Source organism: Solanum stenotomum, chromosome 9 (assembly GCF_019186545.1).
Source record: "Solanum stenotomum isolate F172 chromosome 9, ASM1918654v1, whole genome shotgun sequence".
Classification (NCBI taxonomy): Eukaryota; Viridiplantae; Streptophyta; class Magnoliopsida; order Solanales; family Solanaceae; genus Solanum; species Solanum stenotomum.
In genome coordinates this window covers 50,632,884-50,656,237 of record NC_064290.1, presented here as the reverse complement: position 1 = coordinate 50,656,237, position 23,354 = coordinate 50,632,884, and the positions used below count along the sequence as shown (strand labels likewise).

General features: G+C 32.6%; 2 protein-coding genes across 2 annotated transcripts; one reads left to right on the top strand and one right to left on the bottom strand.

The window, feature by feature from the left end:
• The first annotated feature begins 7,729 nt into the window (after nucleotides 1-7,729).
• On the top strand, nucleotides 7,730-20,097 carry LOC125875834 (uncharacterized). Its single transcript, XM_049556879.1, has 16 exons — nucleotides 7,730-7,900; nucleotides 8,517-8,690; nucleotides 9,320-9,371; nucleotides 9,493-9,600; nucleotides 11,462-11,546; nucleotides 12,195-12,249; nucleotides 12,349-12,738; nucleotides 13,217-13,279; nucleotides 14,285-14,350; nucleotides 14,733-14,831; nucleotides 14,915-15,025; nucleotides 16,219-16,290; nucleotides 16,492-16,608; nucleotides 17,460-17,609; nucleotides 18,433-18,533; nucleotides 19,657-20,097. The coding sequence occupies exons 1-16, from the start codon at nucleotides 7,838-7,840 to the stop codon at nucleotides 19,985-19,987; spliced, it is 2,037 nt and encodes a 678-aa protein (XP_049412836.1). The 5' UTR covers nucleotides 7,730-7,837; the 3' UTR covers nucleotides 19,988-20,097.
• Nucleotides 20,098-20,164: 67 nt separating this feature from the next.
• LOC125875835 (transcription factor MYB82-like) lies at nucleotides 20,165-21,425 on the bottom strand. Its single transcript, XM_049556880.1, has 3 exons — nucleotides 21,238-21,425; nucleotides 21,008-21,137; nucleotides 20,165-20,905 (listed from the first exon to the last, which is right to left on the bottom strand). Exons 1-3 carry the CDS (start codon nucleotides 21,362-21,364, stop codon nucleotides 20,515-20,517), a joined length of 648 nt encoding a protein of 215 aa, XP_049412837.1. The 5' UTR covers nucleotides 21,365-21,425; the 3' UTR covers nucleotides 20,165-20,514.
• Between the last annotated feature and the right edge of the window lie 1,929 nt (nucleotides 21,426-23,354).

Below are 23,354 nucleotides of genomic sequence, written 5' to 3'. Positions count from 1 at the left end.
CATTTATATAATGTCCTTCAAAAATACTTTAATTTTTTTAGTAAAATTATATATACAAATTAAACTTAATTAAGAAAAATAATTAGAATTATAGAAGTCAGTGGCACTGCCTGTAAAGTGAGGGTCCACTTAGATATTTGCCAGCAAGAGATTCTATTATTTTGGACTCTTCTTGTTTTGGTATTTTAATTGGGGAAAAGAGTACGAAATATATTCAAACTTTGATCGAAATTGTTGTAACAATTCATGAGTAGGACCTATTACCCTGCACTATTTAATATTGTATTTTAAAGATATGTAGGTGTCTATGTGGACATCATAAATATTACATCATTGTAATAATTATGATGTCCACATGGACACCTATATATCTTTAAAATACAGTATTAAATAGTGTAGGGGCAATAGATCCTGCTCAAAGTTTGGAATTGTTACAGCAATATCGGTTAAAGTTTGGATATATTTAAACAATTTTCCTTCTAATTATAATGCAGATAATTGCATATTTTCACCCTCCAATTTTGTAATTTTATTTTTCGAAAGTCTCGTACTAATGATAAAATTATAATCGTGATTATGAATTTGAATTAAGAAAATAGTTATTAAGACTTTCATTTTGACGCCTCAAAATGAATTTTTTTTCCAAACATAAACGCGAGATATTTTATACAACGACTCTTTTATTTACTTTTTAGTTTTTGGCCCTCTGTTCTTCTCCACTTGTAAATTAGCTTCCTAGGTTTCAAGAAAAAGTAAAATGCTAGTCTAAAATCTTATTATTACTTATTTCTAATGGCTGTCTTTTTCATCATGTGCCTAACTGAAATATATATATATTATATAGTGAATAAAGTACAATTCAGTTAGTGGCTCATCTATTGCTCAATTATGGGATAATGTTATTTCTATTCTATTATAATAAAAAATATATCACTTTTTGAACAGCTTTAAGTAACTTTGTTATAAAGGTAAGCAATTAATGGAAAATCTTAATTATTATAAGTCATATAATGTGAAGAAAAGAATTGGACATAATTAAAATATCAATAATGATTAAAATAGATACAATAGAATAATAAAAAAACTATCTATTAATTTACCAAATTTAATAAGTAAAAGTATAACCTATTTGTAATATAATGAATAATTCTTTGAATTGGAATGTCATCGATAGAAATTCAGTATTTTGCAACCAATTCAATGTAAATAAAAATGAATGGATAGAGTATCACTTTTGAATAGATTTAACAAATTTTGTCATTAAGGTAAGTAATTAATGTCACATGTTACCACTCATCTTTAATTATGTTTGTCTACTCTTTCACAATGTATTTATTCAAAGAAAAAAAAGTTTATCATCAGAAGTATTTTTTAAAGAGTAGTAATTTATGTTTGATTAATCAATTTGAAACTTCTCTTTTTGCTAATTTATTATAATAATTTGTGTTTAATCAAAGTTCTTTAAATACTTAAGAACAAAACACTATTTTTTTAAAAAATTATGTTACTATACTTGGAAACAGTACCTTTTTTTTTCCTAATAAAGTTTATCCAAGTGAATCACTTGGAACAAAAAATAATAATTAGTATCTCATTAATGTTCTTACCTTATAATTATGCACCAAATTAACCACTTAAAAAATTGTTGTTTAATTTGTAAATATCTTTAGAAAAAAGGTACTGTTTTTTTTAATTGACTAAGTTAATCCTTCTTGGAATGTTATGTCATGCCCCATGATAATTTTAATTGAATGTTAATGTTTGGGGTCCATGCGCTTACTTTCTTCTTGGAACACAAGTATTTCTTTATTTTTATCTACGATTTCACTATTCAATGGCGCTTAAATTGAATATTCTAATTATGTTTCATTAATTTAAAGATCTTATCGAACACTAATTTAACACAATTATTAAAGTCATTCAATTAGATTGTGATGGAAATTTCATTTAGTAATATAGTTGACATATTACATTGTGTTTCATGTTCTCGTATTCATGAACAACAAGGTTTAGAATTGAAATAAAATATGTGTCTTCATTCTATTGGTTGACTATATATAGTACGGTGTACGTGCTTTAAATAAAGTTTTTGGCTAACCAAAATGAGAATTACATCTAAAAAAAACAAAAAAACTTATTGAGCCAATTGGACAGGCCCAATAGGCAATACCTAAGCAAACAGAGCCAAAATTTGATTTCGAATTTGTTGTATCGGAAATGTGAATTGTTCCGATTGAATAATGTATCAAAAGATTTGAAATATTGAAAGGATCTCAAATCTAAAATTTGGGACTATTAGAGGTGATTTGAGTTGGTTGAAATTGAAAAGAAATCGACCTGGAATATATATTTTATTATATCAATCACCGTTTTCAAAAATATTTTTTGGGGCGAGACTCAGGGAGGGGCGCACCAAAAATGCACCGGGGAGCAAATATAAGGCATATATCCGTAGGGCGTAAGTTGTAGAATTTGGGCGTAAGCACCAAGCGTAAAAACATAAGCCTTGGGGGTAAAAACGTATGCTCCGAGCGTTCTTTTTTCTTTTTTCTTTTTTAATCTTTTTTACTTTTTATCATATTTTTATTATTGGTGTAATGATACTTCTCAAATAGTAATTGTAATACTTTTTTTCTTCATTATTGGTGATTAATACCTTTATCAAATAAAAATCATAATATTTTTTTTTATATATATTTTAGGTTATGTAATAAAATTTATTTGTAATATAATTGAAAGTTTTACTTTTATTTTTTTTAGTAATAAAATTATAAAATTGAATATACATGAGACTACACCCCGTAGATCCATAAGACTTATGCCCTGTGTTTTGGAGCTTACGTCTCGCCCTGTACTGCATAAAACGTCTCGTCTTACACCCCCGTATTTTAAAACACTGGCTGAGAAAGAAAGGCATAAAACGCATTCACCAAATGCAATTTATGTATAAGTTTCAATTTCTTCTTATTTATGGTTGAAATTACTTTATTATACCCCTTCCGTTTAATTTTATTTGTCCACTATTTTTAAAATATATTTATTTCTTTAATCATATCAAGAAAAAATAATTATTTTTCCATTTTATACTCAACATGAATTGCTTGTTTTTTTTGAGAATCTTCGCATCTCAATTGATATACTACCAAAAATTTAACTTTATCGGTGAATGTTCGATTCTCCAGATTTTTTTAATTTAAAGGGATTCTCCAGATTATTAATCCCCTCCCCTATTTTTCTTTTCTCGACCCACAATTTTATTTTTTGTCTTTTAAAAAAAGGTCATGGCGTTGGAAACTTGAAAATCTCTTCTTAGATGCCTAAATAGAAAGAACTGAGAATGAAAGGCATAAAACACTTTCGACGATTGAAAGTTATGTATAAATTTAGTCTCTTCTTATTTATTGTTGAAATTACTTTATTACCCCTTCCGTTTAATTTTATTTTGTCCAATATATTTATTTCTTTTGTATATTACTTTTATCATATCAAGAAAAGATAATTAATTTTTCCATTTTATACTCAACATTAATTGCTTATTTTTTTAGAATCTCCGTATCTCAACTGATTAGCTACCCAAAAATTAACTTTATCAGTGAATGTTCGATTCTCCGAATTGTTAATTCCCTCCCCTATTTTTCTTTTCTTGACCCACAAATTTATTTTTTGTCTTTTAAAAAAAGTCATGGCGTTGAAAACTTGAAAAACCCTTCTTAGATGCCTAAATAGAAAAAGCTGGGAAAAAAAGGCATAAAATGCATTCGGCGAATGCAATTTATGTATAAGTTTCAGCTCCTTATTTATAGTTGAAATTATTTTATTACCCTTTCCGTTTGATTTTATTTGTCCACTATTTTTAAAATACATTTATTTCTTTTATCATATCAAGAAAATATAATTATTTTTTCATTTTATACTTAACATTAATTGCTTATTTTTTTAAGAATCTTCGTATCACAATTGATTATAATGTTCGATTATCCAGATTGTTAATCCCCTCACCTATTTTTCTTTTCTCGACCCATAATTTTATTTTTTGTCTTTTTAAAAAGCTCATGGCGTTAAAAACTTGAAAAATCCTTCTTAGATTCCTAAATAGAAAGAGCTGAGAAAGAAAGGCATAAAACGCATTCGGCGAATGCGATTTATGTATAAGTTTCAGTCCCTTCTTATTTATTGTTGAAACAACTTTATTACCCCTTCCGTTTAATTTTAATTGTCCGCTATTTTTAAAATATATTTATTTCTTTTATCTATTACTTTTATCATATCAAGAAAAATAATAATTATTTTTTCTATTTTATACTCAACATTAATTGTTTTTTTTTAGAATCTTCGTATCTCAATTGATTAGATACCTAAAATTTAACTTTATAGGTGAATGTTCGATTCTCCAGATTGTTAATCCCCTCCCCTAATTTTATCTTCTCAACCCACAATTTTATTTTTTATCTTTTAAAAAACGGCCATGACATTGTAAACTAGAAAAACTCTTCTTAGATGCCTAAATAGAAAAAGCAGAGAAAGAAAGGCATAAAACGCATTCAACGAATGTGATTTATGTATAAATTTCAGTCCCTTCTTATTTATTGTTGAAATTACTTTATTACCCCTTCCATTTAATTTTATTTGTCCACTATTTAAAAAATATATTTATTTCTTTTATCTATTACTTTTATCATATCAAGAAAAAATAATTATTTTTTCAGTTTTATACTCAACATTAATTGCTTTTTTTTTTTAGAATCTTCATATCTCAATTAATTAGCTATCTAAAATTTAACTTTATCGGTGAATGTTCGATTCTCCAGATTGTTAATCCTTTCCCCTATTTTTATTTTCTCGACCCACAATTTTATTTCTTATCTTTTAAATTAAGGTCATGGCGTTGTAAACTTGAAAAATCCTTCTTAGATGCCTAAATAGAAAGAACTGAGAAAGAAAGGCATAAAACGCAATCAACGAATGTGATTTATGTATAAATTTCAGTCTCTTCTTATTTATTGTTGAAATTACTTTATTATCCCCTTCCGTTGAATTTTATTTGTCTACTATTTAAAATATATATTTATTTCTTTATCTATTACTTTTATCATATCAAGAAAAGATAATTAATTTTTTCATTTTATACTCAACATTAATTGCTTATTTTTTTTTGAGAATCTTGATATCTCAATTGATTAGCTACCTAAAATTTAACTTTATTAGTGAATGTTCGATTCTCCAGATTGTTAATCCCCTCACCTATTTTTCTTTTCTCGATCCACAATTTTATTTTTTGTCTTTTTAAAAAGGTTATGTCGTTGAAAACTTGAAAAACCCTTCTTAGATGCCTAAATAGAAAGAGTTGATCTGAGAAAGAAAGGCATAAAATGCATTCGATGAATGCGATTTATGTATAAGTTTCAGTCCCTTTTTATTTATTGTTGAAATTACTTTATTACCCCTTCCATTTAATTTTTTTTGTCCACTATTATAAAATTTATTTATTTCTTTTATCAATTACTTTTATCATATCAAGAAAAGATAATTATTTTTTTCATTTTATACTCAACATTAATTGCTTATTTTTTTTAAATCTTCGTACCTCAATTGATTAGATACCTAAAATTTGACTTTATAGGTGAATGCTTGATTCTCCATGTCATGACATTGAAAACTTAAAAAACCCTTCTTAGATACCCAAATACAAAGAACTGAGAAAAAAGGCATAAAATTCATTTGGCAAATGGGATTTATGTATAAATTTGAGTCTCTTCTTATTTATTGTTGAAATTACTTTATTACCCCTTCCATTTAATTTTATTTGTCCACTATTTAAAAAATATATTTATTTCTTTTATCTATTACTTTTATCATATCAAGAAAAAAAAAATTATTTTTTCCATTTTATATTCAATATTAATTTTTTTTTTAAGAATCTTCGTATCTCAATTGATTAGCTACCTAAAATTTAACTTTATTGGTAAATGTTCGATTCTCCAGATTGTTAATCCCCTCCCCTATTTTTCTTTTCTTGATCCACAGTTTTATTTTTTGTCTTTTAAAAAAAAAATCATGACATTGAAAACTTGAAAAACTCTTCTTGGATGCCAAATAGATAAAGCCGAGACTATCAACAATGTGTGTGTATATATATATATATATATGATACATAGTTATACATCATCTATACATGATTATAAACTATTTATACAATATCGATATATTATATATACAAATCAATACATTACATATACATGATCATTTTATTTAAAATACCTTTTTTTGCAGGTACATATTGATATGATATGTAACTCTTTCAAATATTGCCTCTATTCATGAGAGTTCCCTAACAAGGTTATTTGCTTGGTTCAAGGATTTCGTTGGCACTAAAATAAATGATTGTAATACAAATTTATTTTAAAGAGATTTTTCTAAAAGAGTTGTTAAAAAAAATTAAATTAAATAAAGTAATATGTTAAAAAGGGAAAATCGATTCAAAATACTTTTTACATTAATGTAATAAATAGATTGAAAAGAATATTAAAATAAAAATCAAAATGATGAAGGTAAGCCTTGTATTATAAAAAAAGAAAAAGAGTCTATTTGGATTAATTTTGACTTTATTTAAAATTATTTTGACTTAAATTTAAGTGCTTCTAAGCATTTTCTTTTAAATTTATCCAAACACTAAAAGAAAATACTTAAAAACTGTTTTTATTTAAATATATTTTAAATAATTCAATCCAAACAGGCTAAGTTGATTCTTTTTCTGAAGTTAGCTAAACAAAATAGGTCATTTGCACGAATTCCTTAATTTTGATCCTTAAAATTTGTCTTTTTATTATTGTCTTTTAATATTAATAAAAAATTAATCAAAAATATCTTTGACATAAAAAACTAAACTAAATTCACAAAACAAAAAGCATTCACAAGGCACCAAATTATGTTTTACAAGATAAAAAAAATTGTAGGAAAAACTCACAAAACAAAATTCAGAGCAAAAAATTTCGCAAGACATAAGTTATTCTTATAAAACTTATGTAGATATTGACATAAATTTAATTTCAAAATCTATAAAGTGATGCCTCTTTAAGGCATAACTTATTACTTCTAAAAAAACTTGCCTACTTTTATCGGATAAGATAATTTTTTTCTAATTTATATCTTATAAATTAGATACTACAAAACATAATTTTTACCAAACAAGGTAAAAGTTTTCCTTGTGAAAATATGTTATAATAAAAGAGACTTTGATTCATAACTTTTTATTAAATAAGAAAAAAAGAAAAATTAAAACCACCAAAAAATAAGAGTAATCGTATAAAAACTTGAAACAAAATCAAGATCCATCATGTTAAAGAATTTGTATATTAAGAAGACATAATATATAAATGTATTCTTTAATTTGAAATGAGGTGATATTTATCTCTTTTAATTTTGAATGTGTATAAAATTGAACAATTATATTCACACATTCTGCGTGACATAATACAAATGTATACCCTAGGAATTGTCACGTAGGACATCCCGTCAAACATAATATATGTATTTACTTACTCAATTTTATACAAATTTAAATACCTATTTCTATAGGATATGAATATTAATTAAATCAAATTAAAAGATACTTTTAAGAAGTAAAAAGTTTTATATTGGGTAAAAAATCGTTAAGTTTTGTAGTGATTGACATGAGAAGACTCGTTGTCATCCAGTAAATATACAAGGGTCAACAAACGTAAAGCACGTTACTTTTCTCCGTTTATCGAATCTTCTTCCTTACTCACCACGACTAGCTGTCTACTTCAACGTATCCACAGCAGCAGCCAGCCAGCCAGCCAGTCAGCCGTCGCCGGCGATGCATGAATTTGACCTCCACGATCTCTCCGACGACGCCGATTACGCTGATTCTATGCAACAAGTAAGCTATTTCCTTCTCAAAATTACCTCTTCGCCATTTTCACTCTCTTCAATTTTACTCACCGGAGCGTTTACTGAATAATTGATGAGCTTAGTTTTGTGTTTGTGATGTGCGATTTTCGAAGATTTGATAAGGAGTGTTGTGCTCCGTGATTTCGTTTAATAGTATATGCATCTAGTTCTTATGCAGTTATGCTGAATTTTTTTTTATTGATTGATTTTCGAATTACTTCAGTTTTAATTCGAGTTTAATCTCAACTACTTCGGTGCAACAAGTGAGAAATTCCAATTGCAAATCATCTGATCGCCATATGCAAATTGCTGTTTATTATCACTATAGATTTGTTGCTAATGTATTGAGTATATTTACTATTAAATTTCAAAATGATCCGTAACTATCTCGAATTTAAATAGCAGAATTTACTGTAAATTTGATGAAGTTGAACTGTGCTTATGATGTTTGATTAAGTAGCTTGATTCCGGCGGTTGAGCTCGTTGGTCTTGTTTAATATATACTTTATTTACTGTTCAGAAGTTTGAAGATGTTTATTGTCCTTCTTTGTTGTGATTTGGAAATGTTTTTTAGTTTTTTGTTTTGTTTTGGTGGTGTGTATTAGGGTTCGGCGAGTATGACTAGGAGTGGTAATAGTAATCGGAATTCATCCAGTGAACAAGTCGATGCTGAAATCGTGTATTTGAAAGATAATGTGGCGATACACCCGACTCAACATGCATGGGAGAGGATCAGAGGTCGGCTGAAGCTGATCAAGCAAGGAGGTTCTCTTTTAATGGTATAAGTAGAATTATTTTTGCTTTGTTAGACTTGTTTTTATGTGTGAATCAGTTTTCAAATGTAGGTTTAATAATTGCTATTGGATCATTACTCTTTTATGGCATACATGATTTAAAGCTTACTACATTTTTGCCTGCCATAATTTGAGTATCAAAGTATAAGGTGTGTGGTGAAATTAAAGTTCAAAATGCAAATGGATGTGCAAAGTGCTTAATGTTTGGGTATTTCTTTAAATGACATTTGGTTCAAAGAGTGAAAGTAATTATAAGTATCAGGGCTAATATAACTTACTGAATATAAATAATAGGGTTAAATATATGAGGTGTCCATTAATCTTTTGCTTGTAGAATAGACCGATAACCTCTTGGAATCGTGGGTGAAAATGGAAAGTATTTTGCTTACAAGCTAACACAGTCTGGTACATTGACCAGATATGCCCATTTTATCTTTTCTATTGCCTTCCTCTTTGTAACTTAATTTTATTTTCCCTTCCCTTCCCATGAACAAGGATGATGAATTTTTGTTGTATGTGTGTGTATGTGGGTTTTAGGGGGGTGCTGTTACTATTGTAGCAAATATCACTTGGTTCTGCTTATTTATCTGAGCTATTGATTTGCTTTGCGACAGACTTGGATTCCATATGAAGGGCAAAGCTCAAGTGCAAGGCTGTCTGAAAAAGGTTGGGCTCAAGTTATCTTTATTATGAGTTTATGACCCAAACAAAAGAACAATGATTTTATGCAAAACAAAGATTGTGTCACCTGATCAGTAATGGTTATTGTTTATATATCTTGGTTCAGATAAAAGTCTCTATACAATAAGAGCAGTGCCTTTCTCGGATATTAGGTCAATCCGTAGACACACTCCTACTTTGGGTTGGCAGTATGCTATTGTAGTATTGTCGTCAGGTACGTAGTCATGTACTGTATTTTCATAAGTCGTTCCGTTCCATACCAGGGATTTTGAAGTGCTGTTTTCGTGGAATAGTTTAACCTTTCCTTGTTTTTGTTTGTGAGAAGTTAGTTTGCTTGCTATTCTCTTTGCAACTCTTTTGGAAATAGATCACTTCTACTTTCTAAATTGATAATTATTCCTTGCATACTAGTGTGGCTTCAGTACCCAATTTCTCAGCTCACACATGATATAATTTCTTGATAACTTTGGAAATAGTAAGTCCACTGATATTATATGCTGAGATAATCCATCAAAGCTCTTCATGTGGCATTATTGATAGCTTGTTTGGTTAACGTTTTGGAAAAATAGAAGTGCTTCTTTTTGTACTTGCTTTTGAGAGTTAAAATATTTGGCTAAGCTACTGCGTTTTGAAAGTACTTCTTCTGGAGAAATCATTTAAGATAAGCAAACCACCCCAATCAGCCTCAAAGCCACTGGCTATGGAGAGGAATCTGGAAGTCAAAGATCCTACTCAAAGTGGCATGTTTTGTCTGGTTGTTAGCCAAAGAAGTTGGACTAATCAAGACAACTTAAAGAGGAGGGGGATACCATTATGTTCTAGATGTTTCTTTTGTGGGGAAACTGGTGAGACAGTTAACCATCTCTTTCTACACTGCAAGATCACTGGTCAACTATGGGGGTTATTCCTGAATCTTAAGGGTATGTCATGGACCATGCGTGCCAAGATCACAGAAGCAATCCGCAGTTGGGAGGAAGCAAGAAAGCAATCCAAGAACAAAGACAGATGGAGAATTGTCCCAGCTAGTATATGGTGGGCAATATGGAAGGAACAGAACTCTAGAGCTTTTGATAGTATAGAAAATAGTATGCAAAAAGTCAGCTAAATTGTCTTATGCTACTTTGTTTTTGGTGTAATCAGTTATACTCAAATGATACTATCTCCATAATTGATGTACTAGACTCAATTTAGTAAAAGATAGTAGGATTTGAAGTACATGGTGTAAATATTGACCAGTACAGTTTTAGTGCGGTCTTTTGAGGAATATACGAAGTTACCAGTTTCAAAAAATAAATGAAGCAAATTTTGGAAGCTTGACCAAACATACCTTAAGATTCTTAAATTTGTCTCATTTGATTTACGCTTTCTCGAATGCATTTACATTTTGCTATCATGACAATGTTATGATTCTTGGATATTCAAAGGCTAAGAGAACTACTATTGGGAATAAGAAGCTTGAGTAGGAATCAATTGCTCCTAGATACTTTGGTCCATTGAGGAAGATTTGGAACACATTATGATTCATGGCAGTGTTATGGCCTGTGGTAGGCAATTTTTGTGAAGCATAAGAGAAGAACTACGGGATGTACTTTGGAAGCTAGGGGTGGAGTCAAAATTGCTTCTTAATCCATGTTATGCGAGGGGTGGAGTCAAGTTTCTGAATAGGTATAAGTTTCATGGCAATCCTTCTCTACCTGAGTGTTATTTTAGAAAATCTTAGCTGTTGATCCTTCTAGTTTCAATAATTTGTTATGATATCATGATGTTTTAGGTCCCCTTTTGGTTATACTACTGATTGATTTAGGCATGAATACTGCTCATCATTTCCAGGAAATCGTGATGTTTGAAGTCAATCAATTTAGCTTGTGCATCATTTTATATAGACTTATATGCGTTCTTGATGGGTAAACATCTTTTGTTCTATCTAGCTTCAAAGGTTACATGCATGACTTTATTTGTATATTATTTTGATTAGTTACATGCACGGTTTATTTTTCCCTGCTGTTTTTGGTAGATCTTTTAAACTTCCCCGTAGTGCCAACTTGTTGATTTTGAATATATTGTTTCTTATGCAGGACTAGCATTTCCTCCACTTTATTTTTACAATGGAGGTCTCAAAGAGTTTCTAGCAACAATTAAGCAACATGTTTTTCTCGTGAGGTGAATTCGGTTACTTGTTCTTCCTTTAGGAATCGGCTTTGTGATTTTGATAACATTCTAAATGGATTATTTAAACAAATTTCACAGATTTATGTGTTATCTTTTTCTTTCTGGTTGATTCTTCACTGCACTTTGGAGCCAAAATCCTTTTATTTTTCCATCTTATCCTTTATGTGAGATACAAATAAGAAAGTAGAAATCAGAGCAAGACAACTCACACATGGATTGATGCTTGATGATAATGTAACATACAAATAAGAATTAACAAACTATTAGTCATATTATTTAATCACATTGAGAGGTTCTTTGGTGGATGGGAGATAAAGAATATTATCTCTGGAGATGGCAGACGTGAGTGTAAGTTTCTTTCAGATACTAGGAGGACTGCCACATATCAATTGACATATGATGTTTATACTAGCTGAAATTCTTGTATAGTAACTAATTGTGCTGGAAGTTGTGGGTTGTTCCTTCTTTTTCAGTATAGCTACAAACTATTTTTAATTTCAGAAGGAAAAGATACTAGTACTGAAAATTTTGGGTCTTGGTTGATTCTGTATCTAATTTGCCGTTATTGACCTAATACTGATATAGATTAACTAGATCATTGGAAGGATTTCCTTTCTCACTAGTGAAGGGTACTTACAGGTCAGCTGAAGATGCAAATATATTTCTTGTTAATGACTTACAAGATCCGCTCCAGGTGCAGCTAATGTCATTTAAAATTCTTTTAGCTTTAACAACTGCTCTAGTTCTCCTTCACAGATTCACACTTCCACCTACTTTGATATGATTGTTACAGAGAACTCTCTCTTCCTTGGAGCTTCCCAGGGCTGTTTCTGTTGCCAACAGTCCAACTTCATCTATTGCACCTAGTGAATCTTCATTCAGTCGGACAGATGGTGAAGCCCTTGATAAGAACTCCGCAGTTATTCAACAAAATGGCAGGCAAAGACAAAAACATAATGATCCTCGGCATTTATCTATTCAAGTACTGGAGAAATTTTCTCTTGTCACCAGATTTGCACGTGAAACAAAATCTCAATTTCTTCGTGAAGCTCATGGTGATGGTTTCATTTCTAATGCAATGAAGAAGCATGACAAAAAACCAAATAATTACTCTTCTGTTGTTGAATCTAATGATGTGCACAAGCCGCTTGAAGATGTTCATGTGCCTGCAAATTCGTCCGAGGTAAGAATCTCACATGTACTCCACTCCTCTTTCTGGATTAGTTTAATTTTCCTTTTGAAACCCCTGGCGTAGAAGATGATGGTCCTGACCTTAGTTCGTATTTGTGCATTTAAATTTTTAAGGAACTGGGAATCTGATTTGGTTAGTCAACAAGGAGAACTCTGCACTTATGCTTTAATAAGATTTAGTAATACACCAAAAACTGCAAGATGATATGAAATGGAACCACTCTTTGTCAAAAAAATAAAAATGAAATGGAATTATTTCTTGGTTTAGAAATATTCTCTGGTGCTCCAATTGAGAAGTGGCAAGGCTGTTGACATGATTTATCCTTGGGTTCAGAGAATGAATGAACTGCCTCAGTTCATTGTCAACTGTACTCAAAACCATATAAGAATAGTCCAGCAAGTAGCGTTTTTGGATGTATTATCAACTTCATCACAGGACTGTGCTGACGTTCTTCTCTATCTTTAAACAGGAAAGTTCTTGTGAGATACATAATAAGAATGAAGAAGCTGCAATGCGCGATGAAAATTTAGAGGTCTGTTCATAACTGAGGAACCATCTGACTTGTTGAGCATGTTATTAACTTCTTGTAACTGGTGTCTGTAGATAAAAACCTACCAGTTTTCAGCTTTTGTTGGATATGAAAGATTCGTCCAACAAGATGATGCTATTTAGTGTATGATAAACTGAAGTTTTTACCTTTTCTTTCTTATTGTTCATCAAAATGAAAGTGTACTCTCTCTAACAACTTCAACTTTTAAATGAGATGGTCCCACACTTAAACATGGTATTGGAGCTGGCAAGAAGGTCCTAGGTTCAAATCTCACTGCCACCAAAAAGCAAAAATATAGGCCATATGTTTGGCCCATTACAAAGAATCAGGCCTACACTTGCGGAGGTGCATCGAGACATAATATAATTAAAAATGTATTCTCTCTAACAACTTAAGCTTTATATGATATGGTCACATACTTCAACAAAGATCTACGACGAAATTTTTCTAAAACGAATCAATTTGAAAATGATGAATGAAGTTGCACCATCTGGATACTACCTGTAGCTGTAGACTGGACTGGACCATACCATCTTTTCTTTATATTATTATGAAGTTAAAACTACATTTCTTTTTTTTGGTTACCTAGTATTTTATAATTACTTCCAGGTAAAATCTATAGAAACAATTTTTTATAAACAACTAATATATTAGAAGTATAATAAGCAAATTAAAACCCAGTTCAGGTAGTATGGGTGGATGAAGTACTTGACATATTTCAGAGCTACTGCCCTTCAGCGGCTGTAATGGCTCCTAACCTTAATAACAGTTGTAATTTAGAAAAAATCCTTGAACTATTATGCTTGAGAGAGTTTTTCAAATTACCATTTTTTGTCTAGGCTACTTAATTTATATCTAGCTCAACAGCATGAGTTATTTTGGAAACATGCCCCCTATTTCTCTCTCTATATCTCTTCCTAGAAGTGTTAGTAAGTGAATTTAGGGGGTCTGTGACAGGTTCATCAACACTTTTTCTTTCTTCTGCAGTATGACTATGACAAATTATCACTAGTATGGGGAAAACCGCGCCAGCCTCCGTTGGGATCAAAAGAGGTATAAGACTTGTCATTGTTAATGATTTTAAGAGAACATTTTTGAACTGTTGGCATCATGCCAGTGCTAGGTCAAGTAAGCCTTTTCAGCCAGAAGCTCAGGTCCATCTCGTTTTGTTGTTGCAGGCTTAACTAATTAGATAGAAATATCCCCTTTTTACAATCTTAAATTTCTAAATGAGGTGATCACACAATTTGATATGGAATCAAAGTAGGCTTTTGAGTCTCAGCGCAACCTATTATCAAGTTTCCATATGCTTGACTCAAGAAAATAAATAGGCCTACTTCATTATTTAGTGGAGCTTGTGGTTATTTAGTGTATTATTGTGTGTGGCTTTTGCAGCTAATGTCCACATTCCTTACTTCATTATGTTTTTCCACAGTGGTCCACCTTTTTGGACTCTGAAGGTAGGGTCATAGACTCGCAGGCACTAAGAAAGAGGATCTTTTACGGAGGTGTGGAGAAAGGTCTGAGGAAAGAGGTATGTTCTTGTGGAGATCTATACCCCTCTCATGGTCTGTCTAAGTAGGAATAATATACTTCCGTTTGTCATTGTGGTTCCAGGTCTGGAGATTTCTGTTGGGATATCATTCATATGATTCAACTTGTGCCGAGAGGGAATATCTCGCGTCTATCAGAAAGTCAGAGTATGAAACAATAAAAAACCAGTGGAAGGTTTGTGTAGCTCTCTCTAGACCTATTTTCCGGGGTGGGGGCCCAGGAAATTTCTGCTTCCTTCTAAACCCCTATTAGTTTATTTTGTTCGATTGGGATGTGTTTGGTATGAGAGAAAGCATTTTCCATGGATAATATTTTCCTAGAAAATGTTTTGTTGGAAAATAAGTGTGCTTCTTACTTATTTTCTAGTTTTCTGTAAATAAGCAAAAAAATATTATCCCAAGAGCATTTAGACGTAATCTAGCAAAACACCATGTGGGCGGGATGGGGTATGGAGTGGGAGTTTGGGTGGTGATTGTGGGTGGGATGGGAATTGGGGATGTTGGGTGGGTTGGGAGGAGTTAATGAACTTAGAATGTCACTTGTGGAACTTTTTTCCCTACTTCCCTTAGAGAAGTCGTTTCCTCATTTTTAAGGAGCTTGTTTCCTAGAGAAAATGTTTTCCCATATATTTTGATCAACCAAACATGAGAAAATTGAAAAACATTTTCTATTTTCCTCCAAACCAAACACACTCTAAATGCCTTCCGTGATTAAAATTGTTGAATAAGCTGCCATCTTATATTTAGCTCATTGCAATCTGATGAGATTCTTGTTACCATCATCATGATGCTGTTAGGTTTCAATGTTTCTATATTCTCTTTTGATATCTCGAGCTTTGTCCTTCAGTTGACACAGAATGATTTTATCTCAGATTTCATGTGAATACTGCCATCCCTTGTCTCTACTAGAATTATATGATGCCACTGGTAAATTAAATATTGAAACGAGGAATACATATTCGTAGGGATAGTAACAGTATTTTTATGTGTTCGCGTTGGTATTCTTGAAATAGGACATCAAGGAGCTTGGAGATAATTATCCTCTGGAAGTTTGTTCCAAGTGTTTAATAATCTGTAGTACTCTTCTGGGTTAAAGGACTTGAAACATATATCTTTGTGAATTTTACTTCTGATATTCCACTAGGGAAGTCAATCCCCCCAATTTTTCTTTCCTCCAAAGACTAGTATTTTCAGGGTTAAAAGAATCAATCGTTTTGTTGTGGAGTTATGCTTTCCGTTCCTTATGGAAAATCAGTTCCCCTGTTTTCTCTCCCCCAGAGAGGACCGATGATGAGAAAATGGCTTTGAGGTCTTTTTGGTAAAACTAAGCCTTAAATATTCATGTTTATGTTGAATCTATTTATGCAGAGCATCACTAAAGAGCAGGCTAAGAGATTTACAAAATTCCGAGAAAGGAAAGCTCTTATTGAAAAAGATGTGGTAAGTATCGAATTATTCCAGCCTTTTGGGCCTACAAATGACTTCCATATTAGAGGCTGAGAGCCAGTATGCAGTTCTTCACATCTGAGTCATTAACTACCCGTCTTACTTCTGTAACATATTATTTTGGTTATTGTAAAATTATGACACTTCTTATTTCTCTTCTTCCCTTTTCCTTTTTCTTTTAAATTGATCTTGCAGGTCAGGACTGATAGGTCAATTCCATTCTATGATGGGGATGATAATTCTAATGTGAAGTGCTTGCGTGACATACTGCTCACTTACTCATTCTACAACTTTGACCTGGGTTACTGTCAGGTAACTGCGTACGTTAATTGGTCGTTCTTTGCTAATATGCTCGTGCAAAGTTAATTCAGCTACGTGCATGATTTTCCGATTTCTCAAACATTGAAAATCTCAGGCTTCCTGCCTCCCTTTCTCTTTCTCTTAGATGTTCTGTTTCACCAAGGGGGACTTGACCTTGAAACATTGTCTATCTAGGCAGCACCGAGTCCAACCTTGATGTTAGTTTTCTGCAGAAATAGATCCATGTTTTCTGGTAGTATAATGGTGTGAAATAAAATGATAAGATTCAGTATTTTTTAACAAGAGACTATGCATTTAATCTGAGAATTTTATTTCTTCATTTGGAAAATCTGCTGCCTAAACCATGGTGCGCAGAGTTACCCGGTACATGTGTTGGTGTGAGGTAGAAAATATCCGGTAGATTAAGGTGCGTGAGAACTGGTTTCCTGGTCCTGAAACCACCGTTATTTAAAATAAAAAGGTAGCAGCATAATAATGATGTTTTTATGCATGTTCTTTTTGGTAACTAACATAATAACTATCCAATGTCCTGATTGTTTACCTTCTATTCAATCTTTTCGGAAGCAATTGTCACACTGTCAGTCAAAGAAATGGTCTCACATAATGCAAATTATAGTATCTCGTATTACCAACCTGAGATTACTCTGTTTTCCTTTTGTATGTAATGTCTCTCGAGAGAATTCAATTCTTAGTGGATAATACTGGTGGAATCATGCTTTCTATGATTGATCTATGCTGTTGGTGCCTTTGGGCTCCAGTATTCTGTTTACAACTTGGTGCAAGTTCCTTTTCTTTCTTGGTTGCTAACTTTCTGATGAACTTTTTATTCTCTTGACTTGTAGGGTATGAGTGATCTTCTTTCACCAATATTGTATGTGATGGGAGATGAACCACAATCGTTTTGGTGCTTTGTGGCTTTGATGGAGCGACTTGGACCAAATTTTAATCGTGACCAGAACGGAGTGCATTCTCAGCTTTTTGCATTGTCAAAGGTTTTTTCTGTGTGTCTGTGGTTTCATTTAACTTGCCAGCTTCTCAACCCCCCACCCCCCCACACACACAGTTTTTTTTTTTTACTAAGTTTTATACTTTGTGTACCTCAGTGATGCTTTGTTCTTGCTTTTTGTATATAGACGCTGCCTTTGTTCAATGTTTTTCTTGTACCAAAGTTTCATGAATAAATTATGTATTAGCAGCTACCTTGAGGTGACCAAAAAAGCAAAGCTGCTCTAAGAATTTAATTAAAGCATTGGTATGCAGAAATAGAATAATATGAACATATGCCCACAACTCACTTGTAATGGGACAATGCAAGAGAGGACACTGTGTCTGTAATCTGCATAAAAGCATCTTGATTATTATTTCCTTTCTTATTCTGAGGCTATTAACACAACTATAGCATGCCATGTTAATTGGTACATGCTAATGAAAAAAGCACTCGTTGCAAATAAAATCCCAAATGATCCACCATTAACTGCTGACAAATCTGTAATGTTGCTATAACCTCTATAATAGGCCATGAAACAATGCAAGCCTCTTTATTGGCAGGACAATTTTCTGATTGAAGGATTAGGTGTCAGACAAATGGTATCCTTCCAATGACCACCTAAACATGCCTGACTATTTAGAAATGATTCATTTTGCGGCTAATGTGTTTCAGTGTTGCATTTTATTTTCTTGAAGCCCTGGCGTTTCCATCCCTTCTTACCCTTTTGCTGTTATAGAAGATTCTTGATTTGTTGATATCACCATATCTGGCTGATAAGTATATGTTTGCTGTCAAAAATCTGATGCACAAATTACTGGGCTATGCAGTTGGTGGAGTTGTTGGACAATCCTTTGCATAATTACTTCCAACAGAAGGACTGCTTGAATTATTTTTTCTGCTTTCGCTGGGTTCTTATACAATTCAAAAGGCAAGCAGTTCTACTCCTTAAAATTCTGTGTCTGCTAGCAGCCAGCATATTATGCGCCTGTGTATTAACAGATCATTTGTGGATCCTATGTTTAAACAAACTTGTACTATTTTCATTTTTCAGTTAAACTATACTAATTCAATATCAAAAACAGAAGTTAGATTATGCTGATGAATATGACTAATATGTCGAAATTTTTCTGACCTTGGTGAGATTTTGAGATTGCCTTGGATTAAAAGCCAAATTCCAGACTTGTTTCTCTTTTATTTCATACTGGGAAGTATGAACTCTCGCCTCCCTGTTGAGTGCTCACTCCCATTTAGTGTAAAAATCTTTTGTTTATCATGTATATGACAGCTAGTTCTCTTTTTGTCCATTGATCCTTGAACAATTCACATGACCTAAGGAACTGAAGGAATAGATCCCTTCTCATGATCACCTGGATAAGCATTTCTTCGAACTTATGCATGCATATATATATTCTGTTGAACCTATTAATGTTCAGGGATTTGGTCTAGGGGTAAGAGCATAACACGTGATGCATGAATTAGGCATACGTCACAGAATCGAACTCCGCTATAGATAAAGTCTGGCATAAATTGGAGAAGGGTAGGGGGGGGATCAATTGTCCATCAAGTTCAATTTTAAAAAAAAAACTATCCATTGAGTTCTGAAAAAAATTTGTAGAGGTCCAACTAAGTTCACTCTATTAGGTTTTATCTATTCCTTCAACATACACCAAAAAGAAGGCCTCCATTCATGGATATTTTTTAGAACTACAAAACAATGACATTGCTAAAGTTTTTTTCACTTGTAGAAATCTGTTTTACATTTCCCCGGAAGGAATCATGATTGTGGTCCTTAAAAGCATTAAGATTTATGGATATGCTCCTTTCTTCCCAGCATCCCTCTCTCTGAGGATGGGAGGATAAGAGCAAACAAAGGGATAAAAGAATGTTTGATTACACATCAGCAAAAATGTGATAGTTGGAGTAATTTGAATATCTTAATGCAGCTATCATTTTGTCAAATCTCATGTTACTTCCAGCTTAGGCTGTCAGACTTCAAATTGCACTAAATCGATGCTTTGATTCCCTTTAAGTTGATATGTTGCCTTTTATAGGGAATTTGACTTTGAGAAAACAATGCGGTTGTGGGAGGTCTTATGGACACATTATTTGAGCGAGCATCTTCATCTGTATGTCTGTGTTGCAATTCTGAGAAGACACCGCAGTAAAATAATAGGAGAAGAGATGGATTTTGACACACTGCTAAAATTTATCAATGAGCTAAGTGGTCATATTAACCTCGATGCTACCCTCAGGGATGCTGAGGCTTTGTGCATATGTGCCGGTGAAAATGGAGAAGCTTGCATCCCTCCTGGAACTCCACCTTCATTACCATTTGAGATTACTTCAATGTACAATCAACAGGATGATGATGATATACTGTAACCACTTCTGGATTTAAATTTCATAATTTGACATATGACCTTGGCAATCAGTGTGATATTCTTTTCAGTGTATATATGGATTTTGATAATCAGAATATTTTTTATTTTTTTGGCTGGAAGTCACTAGCTTTTTTCACCCTGTTTATGCCCTTATATTGAAATCTTATTTCACTGTTCCTTAAAAAAATTTCTGTTTTCGAAGTTTTGTTGCTACACCAATGCGAATAAGAATTGTAAACCAGATAGCTAGCTTTTGTAACAGGAATAGCCGATACATAGTTCATTACTTTTCTTCACTTAGTTGGAATTGGCAGTAGAGGAGGAAGCTGATACTTAGAAAAAGGGAGATCTATTCATTTCTGACCTCTTGATACATGCATAAATTGGTTTCGCAAATAAGCTTTCAGGCAGATGAAGCACAAGCTCAAATCCGAAACCGCTAGCATGGGAGTTGTTAACTTGTCATGGCACTAGTGGAAATTGTGCTCTTATGTGAAGGATGCAATAGAGAAATACTACAACAAATTTCTAAAGGAATGGCTGAATCTCATTCCACGCTTCTTTGCCAGTGCTTGTGAATGCTTCAAGCAAGACAATGTCGTCCAATATGGGAATAAAAGGCTCATCTTCGAGAAATGGCATGTTATTCATTGTCAGAGGTGAGAGTAAGCTGCAGTTGAAGTCCTGCATTTCTTCTATCCATGAATCTAAAACTGTTTTGGTGGCCACTTCTTGGTTGCTTACTGTCTCAGCAGGGTACTCTTGCATTTTGCCTTGTGTGCTTTGAGTATTCGCCTCCTTGGACTTGACATGCTTCTTTTTGCCTCTACATGATCTCTTGTTATTCAAATGTGTGTTCCAGAAGTTCTTAACTTCATTGTCTGTTCTTCCAGGTAGCCTACCAGCAATTAGTGACCATCTGTACCAAAAACGATGTGAGATAAGTAAAGCAAAAAAGCAGGAAAGTATCAATTATCTATTCATGTTGTATTAGCAGGAAAGCAGGGGGGGAAACAGTGACCGGTTGCCAAGAAGCTTGTGGAGTCTGATGATGAGGTCTTTTTCATCTTCTGACATCATTCCTCGCTTGATGTTTGGCCTGAGGTAATTTTTCCACCTTAGTCTGCAGCTCTTACCACTCCTCATTAAGCCTAAGACGTATATTGAAACGTTGAACTCTTTGACGTCAGCATTGTAGTAGACCATTGATGATATAACATGCTATTAGACTAAAAGATTTTGGAAGTATACCTGACTTCTCAGAAATGGTAGCCCAGTTTCCCTCTCCATGAGTCTCGACGCAATTCTTCAATATCAAGTCCTCCTCAGGTTTCCAAAATCCTCTCTTCATTCTTGTTTTAACTTCTTTATCCTTCATTGCACTTTTTCTCTTCCTCTATCCTGTTAACCTTTTTGTGTAGTAAAATAGGAAATGAGAGATATTCATATATATAGATAAAAGTTTTTATTTTTTTTGGAATGGGGGGAGGGGGTGTGGGATGGGGTTGTGCATGTGTCTTACTCACTCTTGAAACAATGATGATGGAATTTAAAATTCTTTACTTTTGGATTACTATGTGTTGAAGTTGAGGGCCCTCAAATTTGATATCTTTTGTACTACCTGACATTGAAACCCCTTTGTGTGTGTGTTCCACTTTCATCCCACTAAAAGCCATTCACAAAGATGCTAGCTCATCTGGGTATTACCTTTCCTCAAGCCCTCCATGGGAAGGGGGAATTAGAAAAACTGATAATTAAAGACTTTCTTTTTTGGTGCATTGTGTATATGGTGGAAAGTTAATAGACTTTGAACAGACATGGATGATTACCCTTTCAAGCATAGTATCATTTTGCAATGAAAACAAACAAAAGATCATCATTTGCAATGTAATGTCATGATTAGGGGTTTTCATCCGTATGTTCAAAGTTAGTATGGTACCAAAAGCTGTCGAAATTAAATATCTAATCACTAATGTATAGTGCCTTTCCTGCTGTGCAAGCATATTTGATTGTGAACCCCTTACTTATTAGGAGTATATTCTTAGTGAGTGGTGCAACAATGATAGAACGTAACAAAATATTACGACCATCTATCCTATGATTTGTGCCCAAGTTTACCCCTTGCAATTTGGACAACCGTCTGTAGCATCATAAGAGACACCCCTTTCAAGTGCTGCTTATAAGTTGGTCAAAATAGTTTATATGTACTTTCTAATTTATTTACGCTTTTGTTAAACACCCAAGTACTTATGAGTTAAAAACCAATTAAAAACCTTAAGTTGATGACTCCCGCTTATGGTTTTTACAGCCTATAAAGAACTTTTGATTTGACCAAGTATTTTACTATTTATACTTAATATAATCTTTGTACAAAATAGAACTCCTAATAACTCCCTCTCCATTTAATTTTCTTTGTTCGTGCTTCTCTTTGTATACATATACTCTTCTATTATTTTGTAAATAACTGTAAGTACTAATTATCAACATTTTATTTTTTTACTAAACACATCATCTACTTATTGTCAGTTTAATCACTTTCTACTCAAACACATAACTGTTTATATAGAGACTTGTACATGTATTGGTCCTTATAATTGGTGAAAGGTATATATATAGTCACACAAGTTCACATGTAGGTCAGATAGTTCATGTTTTATTTTTTTGGGTAGGTACAAATAACTCTTGCCAGCTAAAATTTTTGAAGGGAGAGTACTATTATATATGCCAGCTCAAAATGTGATAGGAACCAAAGATATATATATGTCTTGTACTGATATTGATATGAATCATGATGATCTTGGAAGAAGTGAAAAACACATGGAAGAGGGCATGGGACATTGGGCAATTCTAAAAGGTGCCAAAAGTGAAAATGATTGAACCCATAAGAGCATAATGCGCCAATCATCAACCTTAAAGTGCTTTGAATACTGTTCTTGATTGAACTCCAATTGCCTCCCCTCTTGGGGCTTGTCATTCCATAAATTTGGATTAGTACCCATCCATTTTCCTTTGGCAAGCGGACGGTGAGCGCATGCCTTGTTTCTAGCTTAGTCTAGATTCAAATAAGGACAAGAAGTCAAGTGTGATGTTTTCCAGTTATAATCATCTGCTAAAGTTTTGATGGATATAATTACTTGATATTTGTATTAGTGGAAAATAGTAGGTATTTGATGAAATAATCAAAGTGCACACAAGTTGATGTTATCATCCTCTCGTATTTATTCCTTTTGGTTCATCATCACTGTTTTTGTGTTAGGGTTATATAAATTGCAATGCAAATTATCTTCATACTTTGTAATTCATGAGACAATGATAAGGTCACCAACAAACTCCCCTCTTCCTCTACACACACAAGAAAAAAGACAGTT

Excerpts from the sequence above, each read along its gene's own strand:
- LOC125875834 (XM_049556879.1), top strand. The coding sequence starts at position 7,838 with ATGCATGAATTTGACCTCCACGATCTCTCCGACGACGCCGATTACGCT. Across the intron at positions 8,691-9,319 it reads AAGGAGGTTCTCTTTTAATG|ACTTGGATTCCATATGAAGG; the intron begins GTATAAGTAGAA and ends GCTTTGCGACAG. Across the intron at positions 9,601-11,461 it reads TATTGTAGTATTGTCGTCAG|GACTAGCATTTCCTCCACTT; the intron begins GTACGTAGTCAT and ends TTTCTTATGCAG.
- LOC125875835 (XM_049556880.1), bottom strand. The coding sequence starts at position 21,364 with ATGAAGGATAAAGAAGTTAAAACAAGAATGAAGAGAGGATTTTGGAAA. Across the intron at positions 21,138-21,237 it reads TACCATTTCTGAGAAGTCAG|GCTTAATGAGGAGTGGTAAG; the intron begins GTATACTTCCAA and ends TATACGTCTTAG. Across the intron at positions 20,906-21,007 it reads CACAAGCTTCTTGGCAACCG|ATGGTCACTAATTGCTGGTA; the intron begins GTCACTGTTTCC and ends TTTTTGGTACAG.